Raw genomic sequence first — 13,457 nt, forward strand, 5'->3', positions numbered from 1 at the left:
TGTAAGTTTTTTCTACTTATAATAGAAACTGAATTTATTTTATTCATAGAAAGTATTTTAGAATAGGTCATGCTACATCAGGGAATTATGTTAGTCCAAGCATGATCAAACATGATACTTTAAGGTTTTATAAGAATACAACTGACTTTTGAAATTTCATTGTTCCCACTTTCTACTAATTGTGATTTTGGCTTTAGTACAATTACAGTTTGTATTTGGGTTTTATTTTAGAAGCTTTATTGCTGATGATCAGCCTTATATATCAGGATTAGGAATTAGAAACTTATTTAGAAATTAAGATAGATACATAGGATAGCCATTTTGTTAAGAGATTATAATCAATTGTTCCTGGAAATGGCCCAGCGTGATCTTTGGACTGGGCCACATTCTTTAGGAACTGGTCTGACCTATAATTAAGAGTTTTTTATAGTACAGGTAAAGTTAGCACAGCACAGAATAGAAAGGTATTAGGATTTAAGTCAGTCATTAGGTGTTGGGTATGCATAAGTTTTAGAAGTTATTGATTATTAGGATTTTATGATATTAAAACTGTTGTATTGCTTTTGAGGAACATAAACCAAGCATAAGGAACAGTGAGATAATTTTGGGATTATCCTTCCTCATGCTTGGGGAAAACGCCTGGTGGGCGGGGTCGCCCCTGACCCACCTGGCTTTGTGTTCATGTAAAACCCTTGTGATTTGATTAAGATTGTCCTTTCTCCTGCTAAGGAAATCGCCTAGTGGGTGACAACGCCCTCCACCCACCTGGCTTTGTGTTCACGTAAAACTCTTGTGATTTGATCGGGATTGTCCTTCCTCATTCCTAAGGAAATGCCTGGTGGGCGGGGGACGCCCCTCACCTACCTGGCTTTGTGCTCACGTGAAAGTCTTGTGATTTAACATGTGAAAATTTGGGATAAAAGACTCACGGTTGGTCCCAATAAACGGCTTCTGCTCATTTCACTGAACAGTTGACCACTTTCTTTCTTTCTCTTTATATCTATCCCTCCATCTTTCTTTCAATATCTATCCTTACTACAGAATCGGCTTCTGCACTAGACAGAGTCCAGTCTCTTTCTTTCTCCAGAATATTCACCGACGCTGCCCCACCTTCCAGGGACCCTCTAAATCTCTTTTTGGGGGCTGGCCCCCCCATATCACATAATACAGGTTCCTAAGTTGACCTTAGCAAAAAGAACAGTGGTGACATTCAAAATGCGTGGTTACAGAGAAAGCCTGGGAATCAGAACAACAACAACTCTTTTGTGGCAACAGGCATTGTCCTGTGGCCCCAGCTTTTAACTCTTCAGTTGCTAGGTCAAGGAAAAGTCCAGGGGCTCTCACTGGAGGGGCCAGGGCAGTGGGGCCTGGTGCATTCCAACCGAATGTGAGCCCTGAGAAAGACCTTCAGACTTTAGTCAAAGAAGCATCACTTTACAACTCTGACTAGCATCCTACTATCTGTTAGATAAAATTGAATAATCTGTCTGAGCCTGTTTTCTCATCTGTAAAAGGGGTTAATAACTCCCACTCTGCAGGACTGTGATGAGAATTAAATGAACCCACGTATGGAATGCTCCTTGAAGAGTGTCTGGCACAGATGTTCAGTTAGCTAAAGTAGCAGGACTGATGTTTACTATTATCATTAAAACATCTATATGTGGTTTTTGATGGAATGCAGACAGCTTGCCTCTGTGTTGCCCTTGCTTTCTGTTGTCAAGTCATCATTATGGGCCACAAGAGGTCTTGGGTTAGTGCTGCTGTCATAGTAGCTTGCAGGGAGTAGGGGGGGTTCTGTAGGACAGAAGGGGAGGGGGAAGGGAGGCTTTGTTTCTGGGGCTGGAACGAAAGGCTCCCAAGTCATTGGAGTGCAACGGCCACTCCTGATCTGTGGAAGCTCACTGTCCGATTTGTGGGCACTGTTGAAGACACAGATGTTATTATGGAGGAGCTTAGCCACTGGTTATCTTTTGAGAAGCAAACCTGAGCCTCTTATGCTATAAATAACAGATAGGCTGCACCGGGTATTTCCCTCGGTGAATCTGCCTGCTTTTGGAATCCCTCACACTGGACTGAGAGCTTCTTTAAATGGTCTTCTGCACATGCACTGGGTCTGGTGACAGTAATCTCTACTGAGAAGGATGAGCTGTGTAGAGCCCCAGAGTACAGAGAAAAATAGGCCAGCCACACCAGGCAAAGATGGACCACCCCTCTTTGTAGTACCCCAGTCTAAATAACAACAGCTTTGTCTTGCCCTCCTTTACGGTCGCTGCCAACAGTCACCGTTCTCCACAGCCCTGTGTGCTCAGCCGTCCACAGAGCACATTCGCAGGGTATGGACCTGCGGGCTGAGGCCCCGCTGGGTGTTCTCCAAGTTGCCCATTAACTGAATGTTCAACAAACGGATCTGAGAATGAATATTTAAATGAACTATTTCCCAAACTAATCTAAAAGCAATAAATAGACCAATTTTGTTGTTGTTTTTGCTTTTTTGCCTTCTTAAGTGCTACAAAGTATCTTGGATGCACCTTTGAAATAGTGTTTGGGTGAAGCATCAGAAAAGCAAAAATGGATAAAAGATGAAGTTGCAACTTTTTTTTTTTTCTTAGTTGGAGTCTCACTCAGTCGCCCAGACTAGAGTGCAGTGGCCGCTATAGGTCACCGCAGCCTCGACCTGCTGGTCTCCGGCGATCCTTCCGCCTCAGCCTTCCAAGTAGCTGGAACTACAGGCACGCGCTACCACACCCGGCTCATTTTTGATTTATTGTAGAGATGAGATCTCACCAAGTTGCCCAGGGGGTTCTCGAACCCGCGGGCTCAGGCAATCCACTCACGTCGGCTTCCCAAAGTGCTGGGATTACAGGCTGAGCCACCGAGCCTGGCTAGGTTGCATCTTCTTTAGTGCCAAATCCAGATAGATCAAACTCTCATTTATTAATTGGGTCATTTCCCTTAGACGTATACACCCTTTTAGAAAACCTCTTGAACTAACATTTGCCTCATCTAATATTGTTTCATCCTGATAAAGATTCTAGACAGGGCTTGTGGGGGTCTGGGGTATTTTTTTTTTTTTTTTTTTTTTTTTTTTTTTTTAGTTTTAGTTTTTCCTTTTGCCTCAAATATACTATGACCACATGGTTTACTCAGGGAAATTATTTATTTGTTTGTTTGTTTGTTTGTTTGTTTATTTATTTGAGTTGGAGCCTCACTCCTTCGCCCAGGCTGGAGTGCTGCGGCACACATGCTCACAGCCACTCCAGCGTCGACCTTCTGGGCTCCAAGGATCCTTCCGCCTCAACCTCCCAAGTAGCCGGAACTACAGACACGCGCTGCCACGCCCGGCTATTTTTATTTCACTGTAGAGACGAGGTCTCGCCAAGTTGCCCGGGTTGGTCTTGAACCCGTGGGCTCAGGCAATCCACTTGCCTTGGCCTCCCAAAGTGTTAGGATTATGGGCTGAACCACCAAGCCCGGCGGGAAAGAAATTCTTAACCACCACTGACAAGGATCAGGTTTTGTAGAAGAAAACGAGTTAGGAAATTCAAGGGTCTACCCACAGTAATGCCAAGAGGAACATTTAACTTCTGATTTTCTGTTTGCTTCTCGTAGGAATCAAAGCCAACCAAGTTTAATATTTCCCATCATACTAACAGTTCTTCTACATCTCTTTAACTTTCTGACTCCAAGAAAGAATCTCCTCTTATGGGCAGAGTTAAAGACTATTTTAAAGTTAACTCTTATAATCTCTAAACCCACCTTCTCTAACTCTCAAGAAAGGGCCAGGGCTTTCAGGAAAGACTGGAGAGGAAAAACTCACGAGTCCTTGAGAGAGGTCTTCAGGGTATGGTCTTGGCCCAGGTCATCTGCTACAGGCAGAGATTTGAAGCAGACTGGGGAATCCACTGTGACCCGGGAGTCCTTGACTCAGTTTCCTATTTTGACCTTGTCATGGTGCTAGGCTGGGCATTCGGACAAAAGGTGACTTGACAACGAGTCACACTCCAGGATTGCTCTTTGTGGAGACTTCTCATGCCTGCCAACTGTGTATCTACTCCCACAAGGCTGAGTTGAAACGTGACCACTTTGTCTTCTTGTGCATGAGATGGTATCGGAAACAACTTCCCATTAGACCTTGTAGTTGGTAATGGTGAACAAAGGTGACCTGAGAGTTGACTTTTCCACTTGAAAGTTGATTACTGTGTCCTGAAGGGCATGTTTTTAAAGGAAATTTTCCCCATGTAAAATGCTGGAATGTATTTTGTTTCTTGTTCATTTGCTGTTACATATGTCACTTACTCCCAATCTGATGTGTTTCTCTGTTTTCTGTGTGTTGCAGGCAGCATAGTGTACCTCGGGATGATGGTGGGGGCGTTCTTCTGGGGAGGACTGGCAGACAAAGTGGGAAGGAAACAGTCTCTTCTGATTTGCATGTCTGTCAACGGATTCTTTGCCTTCCTTTCTTCATTTGTCCAAGGTTATGGCTTCTTTCTCTTCTGTCGCTTACTTTCTGGATTCGGGTAAGGATTCTCTTTCATTTTTTTATAATAATGTGTTTATTCTTTATACCAGAACACAGTCTTCACTCTGGAGAACCTCATTGTCAGGAAATTATCCCTTAACACATCTCCTTCCCTGCCTTTGTGTCAGCCTAAGCAGTCACAATGCTGCTGCTTAGAAATGTAATTATCAATCTTTAGATCCAGGACAGAAGGGAATGCACACCTGTGTTCTCATGGCTGATTGTTTTAGTTTTTCACTTCTAGGAAATGGCTTCTGTTTTAAATGGAATCCTGATTCTATGACAGAACTCATTCATACATGTATGTCTCTTCTGAAAATGTAATTGAAGCAGGAAATAGCTCTGGTTCTACCTATTGTGAACTAATTAAAGATTCGAATCACTCAAACATACTCTTAAATCCAGGATCAGAGTATCTCAAAGATATGTTGTTTTATTGATCTATGTTAACTTAGCATATTTGACCTGGTAGAAAGTCTCCTTGAGATGGAATAGATTCCTTTGGTAAGTTCCTGACTTCTATTGAATTAACAGAGTTTGCACTATTACCCAAGTTAAATGACATAGTATAGCCAATGGTATAGTCATTTTCTTAAAGAGCTTAGGCCAGGCTAGGAAAGATAGCAAGACCTCATCAGTACCAAAAAAAAAAAAAGAAAAAAAAATCAAAAAATTAGCCAGACATGGTGGCACATACTTGTAGTTCTAGCTACTTGGGAGACTGAAGTAGAACGATTGCTTGAGCCCAGGAGGTTGAAACTGCGGCGAGCAGTGGCCATGCCACTGCACTCTAGTCTGGGTAACAGAGTGAGACCCTACCTCAGAAAGAAAAAAAGAAGAGCTTGAAGCACTTGTTACTATACTGAGTCCACAAGCTTCAGAAAACCTAATCGCTTGATTAGGAGTGTATGAGAAACTTTGCTTCAATGAAGCTAAAAGAAAATAGTAAAAATATAAAATGTTTGATTCATGCTTGAGAATTCAGTGACATTCTTTTAAGATGTCTAGCATAAAATGTGCCTGTAGGAATAATATAAAATATTTTAAAATAAACGAAGAAAGTGAGGGAGATGGGGCTGGGTTATAAGTTTGAGAAGCTGTCAGTTGGCTCTTGATGATGATACAGCATCACAACCTACACAGTGGAACACAGTTTTGTGAAGAAAGGTCAGAAGAAGGAGAGCATGTCTTTCTTCATTATATATGGTGCTAGTGCTTCTGAAGTTCCTCATATGCTACATTCTGCACACACTGGACACTAAGCAAATATTTCACTAACTTGCACAAATTTCAGTTTTCCTTAAAGTGAAAACAGTGCATTCCAGTAAACCAAGATGGTTGGAAAGCTTGGGAAGGGGTAAAATATTTTGTCCTTGGGAAAAAAGATGATCAGATAAATAATTTGCTTTGTAGTGATGGAGAAGGCGAGCGGGACTTTCCTTAGCAGGGGACCCCTTAGTGCTCGGTCCGTGAGAGATGGGTTATATACACTATTGACCTGGAAGATATTTCAGATCACAGACTCAGGGCTGCAGCAGATGTTGAATGAAGAGAGAGACCTGAGGAAAAACAGGTGTTATTTGGGGGCTGTTTGTGGGAGGACCATCTCAGTGAGTAGGTCCATAGAATAAGACATTCTTGCCACCAGGAAAGCCAAGGCTTTCTTCTCCCTTTTATTACCTACTTAATATCACTAGCCTGTCAGTAGAAGGCTGGCAGCCTGAGTGCTGAATTTTACAGTCCTTTCAGTTTCTTCTCCAGGAAATTTCAGCAATATCCAGGGACCTAGAAGTACCTGTCTGTGGTCAAATTATTATAGCAATTTTAATTGCCAGTTTGGATTGTGATATGGTCAACCCAACTGACTAGAGAGAATATAGTCCATTAGGGTGGTTGCAAAATACTCCAAGCCAATGGGCTGTCCAGAAGCTAATTCAAGAGCGGTATAGAAGCAGAGAAGATGTGTGTACATTCTTGCTGTCATCCTCACCCCCATTGCAGACAAATTATCCTTCAGCCCCAGCTCAGCTCTGCCGGCCACTAACTAACATAATTTACCTGACAAAGCACAGTCTGTGTTTTGCTAACTGAGCCGGGCTCTATAAATCCAGATACCAGAGGCAACAGCATTGTGCCATCTGAGGATGGCACAGGGCTGGGAATCAAGTAGTTCAAGTGTGCCCTGCCCCTGCCTTTGACTGTAGGAACTTGGGAAAGCCACTAAGGCTCTCCAACCTGGCTGTTCTTCAGGGAAGGGAGTATGGAGATCACATGAAATAATGCATTAAAAGTGCATGGTAGAGAAGAAGCTGTGGGGTTATGTCTAGAGATACTCACTCATGGTTTGGCGCTTCCTGTTCTCTCCTTATCCTGCCCCAGTTTCATTCTCCACACCTCCCCCCCTTCTTTCGGAGTCTCCAGTGTCCATTATACCATTTTCTATGCCTTGGCAGATCCTTAGTTTAGCTCCCACTTAAAAGTGAGACCACGTGGTATTTGATTTTCTGTTTCTGTGTTAGTTCACTTAGGATGATGTTCTCCAATTCCATCCAGATTGCTGCAAAAGACATTACTTCATTATTTCTGATGACTGAATAGTATTCCATAGTGTATATAACACTTTTCATTATCCACTGATCAGTTGGTTGGCATTTAGGTTGATTCCACATCTTTGTAATGGTTTATTGTGCTGCAATGAACATGTGAAAGCAAGTGTCTTTTTTATATGATGACCTTATGGGTAGATACATAGTAGTAGGGATTGCTGGATCAAACGATCGATCTACTTTTAGTTATTTGAGAAATCTCCGTAGGTTATACAACTTACACTCCCACCAACAGTGTATAAGCATTCCCTTTTCACCACATCAGTACCTGCATCTATTGTTTTTTGATATTTTTTAAATGGCCATTTTAACTAGTGTAAGGTGGTTACTCATTGTAGTTTTTAATTTGCATTTCCCTGATGATAAGTGATGCTGAGCATATTTTCTTATGTTTGTTGGCCATTTGTATATCTTCTTTTGAGAGATGTTTGTTCATGTTATTTGCCCACTTTTTGATGGGGGTCATTTGCTTTTTTCTTGCTGATTCTGGATAGTAGTCCTTTGTCAGATGTATAGTTGGCAAATATCTTCTCCCATTCTGTAGAATACTTATTTGCTCTGTTGATAGTTTTCTTTTGCTGTGGAGAAGCTTTTTAGTTTAATTAAGTTCCACTTATTTATTTTTGTTTTTGTTGCATTTACTTTTGAGGTTTTAGACCAACATCTAGAATAATTTTTCCTAGATTTTCTTCTGATTTTTATGGCTTCGGGTCTGACATTTAAGTCTTTAATCCATCTTGAGTTAATTTTTGTACATGATGAGAGATAGGGGTTGAGCTTCATTTTTCTTCATGTAGCTATCCAATTTTCCCAGCAATGTTTATTGAACAGAGTGTCCTTTTCGTGGTATATGTTTTTGTCTGATTTGTCGAGGATCCGTTGGTTGTAGGTATTTAGGTTTATTTTTGGATTCTCTATTCGTTCCATTGGTCCATGTGTCTGCTCTTACTGCTTTGGTTACTATAGACCTGTAGTATAATTTGAAGTCAGGTAATGTGATGCCTCCAGCATTAGTATTTTTGCTTAGGATTACTTTGGCTATTCTGCTCTTTTTTGGTTCCATATGAATTTTCGGATTGTTTTTTCTAATTCTGTGAAAAATAATGTTAGTAGTTTGATAAAGATGGTGCTGAATCTGTAGATTACTTTGGGTAATATGGTCATTTTAACAATGTTGAGTCTTCCAGTCCATGAGTATGGGATGTTTCTCCATTTGTTTGTGTCCTCTACAATTTCTTTCACAAGTGTTTTATAGTTTTCCTTGTAGAGATCTTTCACCTCCTTGGTTAAATATATTCCTGGATATTTTAGCTTTTTAGCTGCTATTTTAAATAGAATTGAGTTGTTGATTTGAATCTGAGCTTGGCCACTACTGGTATATAACAATGCTACTGATTTATGAGTGCTGATTTTGTATCCTAAAACTTTATCAAATTCATTTATCATGTCCAGGTGTCTTTTGGAGGGATCTTTAGAATTCTCTAGGTATAAAATCAAATCATCAGCATAAAGAGATAGTTTGATTTCTTCTTTTCTAATGTGAATACCCTGTATTTCTTTCTCTTGCCTGATTGCTTAGGCTAGGACTTCCAGTACTATGTTGAATAGGAGTGATGAAAGTGGGCATCCTTGCCTTGTTTCAGTTCTGAGGGAGAATGCATTCAGCTTTTCTCCCTTTATGATGGCATTGGTTGTGGGTTTGTTTTATATGGCTTTTATAATTTTGAGGAATATTCCTTCAATGCCTATTTTTGCTGAGGTTTTTATCATTCAGGGATGCTGAATTTTATCAAATGCTTTTTCTGTGTCTATTGAAATGATCATGTGATTTTTGTTTTTAATTCTGTTTACTGACTTGAATATGTTGAACCATCCTTGCATTCCTGGGTTAAAATCTACTTAATCATGGTGGGTTTTAAAAATTTTTTTTTTTTTTTGAGTTGGAGTCTCACTCTGTCGCACAGACTGGAGTGCAATGGCCGCTCCTGGCCACTGCAGCCTCAAACTGCTGGGCTCCAGCGATCCTTCCACCTCAACCTTCCAAGTAGCTGGAACTACAGGCGTGCAGTACCACACCCAGCTGATTTTTGATTTATTGTAGAGATGAAGTGTTGCCAAGTTGCCCAGGCGGGTCTTGAACCCATGGGCTCAGGCAGTCCTCTCACCTCAGCCTCCCAAAGCACTGGGATTGCAGGCTGAGCCACCAAGCCCCGACTTGTTGGGAGACTTTTAATGACTGTTTCAATCTCACTACTTGTTACTGATCTGTTCAAAGTTTCTGTTTTCCTGATTCAAGATTGAGGGATTGTATGTTTTCAAGAATGTATCCATTTCCTCTAGATTGTCTTGTTTATTTGCATAGAGGTGTTCATAATAATTTCAGATGATCTTTTTTATTTTCATCATATCAACTCTAATGTCTCCATGTGCATTTCTGATTGAGCTAATTTGAATTTTCTCTCTTTGTTTCTTAATTAATCTAGCTAGTAGTAAATCAATTTAGTCTATCTTTTCTAAGAATTGACTTTTTGTTTCATTAATTCTTCAAATATTTTAAAATTTCAATTTCATTTAGCTCTGTTCTGATCTTCATTATTTCTTTTCTTCTGCTAGCTTTGGTTTGGTTTGTTCATGTTTTTCTAGTTCCTAAAGCTGTGATGCTAGGTTGTCAATATGTGGTCTTTCAGTACTTTTAATGTAGACCTTAAGCACTATATATTTTCCTTTGGGTGTGCCCTAGAGGTTTTGATAACTGTGTCATTGTTGTAATTCATTTTGAGCTAATTTTTTATTTCCATCTTGACTTTATGGTTGACCCAAGGGTCCTTCAAAAGCAAATTGTTTAATTTCCATGTTTTTGTTTGTTGTCAAGAAGTCTTCTTAAAGTTAGTTTCTAGTTTTATTCCACTGTGTTCTGAGAAGGTGCTTGATAGGATTTGGGCTTTTTTGAATTTATTGAAGCTTGATTTGTGGCCTATCATATGGTCTGTATTGGAGAATATACCATGTGCTGATGAGGAAAATGTATATTCTGTAGTTTTGAGTGGAATGTTCTGTAGATGTTTGTTAGTTCCATTTACTCTAGGGTCCAATTTAACTCCAATGTTTCTTTGTTGACTTTTTGCCTTGATGGTCTGTCTATTGCTGTCAGTGGAGTGTTGATATCTCTCACTTTTATTGTGTTGCTGCTTATCTCCTTTTTTAGGTCTAGTAGAATTTGTTTTATAAAGCTGGGGACTCTGGCTTTAGGTACATATATATTTGAAATTTTTATGTCTTCTTGTTGGGTTGTTCTTTTTATCCTTATATAATAAGTATCTTTGTCTGTTTTTACTGTTGTTAATTAAAAGTCTGTTTTATCTGACATGAGAATTTTTTGTTTCCCTTTGCATGAAATATTTTTCTCCAACTTTTTATGTTGACTCTGTAGGAGTCTTTGTGTGTTAAGTGGGTGACTTGAAGGCAGCAAGTATTTGGGGTTTCTTAAAATGCACTCTGCCAGTCTGTATCTTTTTAGTGGGGCATTGAAACCATTTACTTTCAAGGTTAATAATGATAGGTGAGGTAGTATTCCATTCATCATGCTGGTTGCTATCTGGTTGCTTTACTTATTTATTTATTTTCTCTATTGTGTTGGTGTTCCATAAGCCCTGTGAGCTTTATGATTTCCAGTGTTTTTCTAGTGGTGTTTTTGACTTTTGGTTTTGTTATTTAGAATTCCTTTGAGCATTTCTCGTAGAGTCGGTCTTTTTAGTGATCACAAATTCCCTCAGTTATTGCTTGTCTGAGAAAGACATCATTTCTTCTTCACTTATGAAGTTTAGTTTAGTTTTGCAGGGTACAAAATTTGGGGGTGGCTATTATTCTGTTTGAGGAGATTAAACATGGGACCCCAATCCTTTCTGGCTTGTTGGGCTTCTTTGAGAAATCTGCTGTTAGTCTGATGGTTTACCTTTGTAAGTTATTTTATGCTTTTATCCCACTGCTCTTAAAATTCTTTCCTTCACATGACTTTGTATAACCTGATGTTTATAAAGGATGACCTTCTTGCAGTGAATCTTCCAGAGGTTTTTTGGGCTTCTTGTAGCTGGATGTTTAAATTCATGGCAAGGCCGGGGAAGTTTTCATCCATTAGTCCCTCAGATAGATTTTCTAATCCTGTTACTTTCTCTTCTTCCTCAGGAATACCTATGATTCTTAGGTTTGGGTGTTTTACATAATCCCACATTTACTGGAGACTTTGTTTCATTCTCTTAATTCTTTTTTCTTTTTTGTTGTTTAATTGAATTAATTCAAATGCTTTATCTTCAAGTTCTGAGATTCTTTTTTTACTTCTTCTAGTCTACTGCTTAAACTTTCTATCACATTTTGTACTTCCCAAAATAATTTTTTTCATTTTCAGAATTTTAGTGTGTGTGTGTGTGTGTGTGTGTGTGTGTGTGTGTGTGTGTGCGTGTTGTGTGTGTGTGTCTCTTTGGAGAATGTTTTATTCATGTCCCAAATAGGTTTTTTTTTTAATTTCTTTATGTTGGTTTTCAACTTTCTCTTGAATCTCATTGAGCAATTTTACAATCAACCTTTTTAACTCTACCTCTGGAATTTCAAATATTTCATTTTGGTTAGGATCTATTGCTGAAGAGTTAGTGTGGTCTTTTGGGGTGTTGAAGAACTCTGTTTTTTCATATTGTCAGAACTATTTTTCTGGTTTCTTCTCATTTGGGTAGACTATTTCTTCTTATTTTAGGTTGTCAGGGGGCACTCTAGGGTTCCCTTGGTTATATATAACCTTTGTGTGGTAAATTGCTCAATTGCCAGCTGTGGTGATCCTGTGCTGGGTACCTGCACAGGTTCAAGTTGTCCTAAGTGACTGGGGTGGCATGGATAGTGGTGTTAGATGGGGTTTGGGATCAGACCTTTCCCAAAGCTGAAGTATTATATCAGAGGTGATGGGCTGTTCTGTTGACCTCTGGCCAGGAAGTGGTACTTGCAAGAGAGAATCAGCTGTGGTGGTGGCTTTGGGCTTTCTGCCTGGTGTATGCTGCTTCAAGAAAGTGCCCAGGCAACCTGTGTTCTGGGTAGGACTGTGAGGATTACCAAAGTTCTCTGTTTTGAGTCTTCAACAGTGGCGTGGAGGAAAGGAATTCAAGTCCCCTACCTATGTGTACTCTTGGCTATCCCAGTGGGACTTGGGGTAATGCTGTTGTGCAGAGAAGACACCAAAAAAAGTTTACCTTGAAAGTGAAAGGTAATGAGTATAGTAACAAGTCCCATCTAGCTTCTCTGCCTTATCTTCAGGCAGTCTGTGATTCGAATATCAAGTGCAACCAGCCTCAAGGCCTCAGGTGTTCTCACTGGTTGCAGCCCACCCAGCCAGGAGCTGTCTGCCACTGCAGAGTTTACCCTTGGGTCCTCTCTAGAAAGCAGCCATCAGCAAGGGCTGGGATGTGGTGGCTGGAGCTGTTCAGGGTTTTGTTTTGTTTTGTTTTTTTCCCTGCACCCCTCCACATGGGTTTTGTCAGAGCATGACTGTGCATAAGGCAGTTTCCTGTGAAGGACTGGGGCCTGGTAAGGCTCAGGAGGCTCTCCAAGTCCATGGCAGGAGCACAGAATTCCTGAATTCCCTTCACTCACTTTTCTTACTGTGTGCAGAGGCTGTTCGTGGTCTGTACCATGATGTAGGCAGGAGTCTAGCTAGCTCCAACTTGGGACCATTGATTTTTCTCTTCTTTGCACTATGTGGTTATTATTGCTTCTTTGATGAGTTGTGGGGTATGCTGCTTGTCCTGTTTGTGGGGGGCCAGCCCCTGCAGATATTGGGGGTCGCTGGTAGGAAAGATGGCATCGATGATTAAACTGGAGGGATAGACATTAAAAGAAAGAAAGATGGAGGGATAGACATTAAAAGAAAGAAAGATGGAGGGATAGATATAAAGAGAAAGAAAGAAAGGGGGAGAAAGAAAGAGACTGGACTCTGTCTAGTGCAGAAGCCGTTTAATAGGACAAACTGTAAGCCTTTTATCCTAAAGTTTCACAGGCAAAATCACAAGACTTTCACGTGAACACAAAGCCAGGTGGGTAAGGGCGTCCCCCACCCACCAGGCATTTTCCTAAGCATGAGGAAGGACAATCCCAAAATTATCTGACTGTTCCTTATGCTTGGTTAATGTTCCTCAAAAGCAATACAGCAATTCTAACATCATAATATTCCAGTGATCAATAACTTTTAAAACGTATGCATACACAACACCTAATGACTAACTTAAATCCTAGTACCTTTCTATTCTGTGCTAATTCTACCTACACTATAGAAGCTCTTAATTATAGCTCAAACC

General features: G+C 40.3%; 1 protein-coding gene across 1 annotated transcript in view; it reads left to right on the top strand.

The window, feature by feature from the left end:
* Positions 1–13,457, top strand: part of SV2C (synaptic vesicle glycoprotein 2C) — a 226,635-nt gene that overhangs the window by 101,209 nt on the left and 111,969 nt on the right. Inside the window, exon 3 of the mRNA XM_008054324.2 lies at positions 4,337–4,517. Within this exon, the coding sequence (XP_008052515.1) occupies positions 4,337–4,517 (181 nt within the window). The remainder of the gene's footprint in view (positions 1–4,336; positions 4,518–13,457) is intronic.

The sequence above is a fragment of the Carlito syrichta genome, unplaced genomic scaffold (assembly GCF_000164805.1).
Source record: "Carlito syrichta isolate Samal-C Ts95f unplaced genomic scaffold, Tarsius_syrichta-2.0.1 Scaffold289542, whole genome shotgun sequence".
Taxonomy (NCBI): domain Eukaryota; kingdom Metazoa; phylum Chordata; class Mammalia; order Primates; family Tarsiidae; genus Carlito; species Carlito syrichta.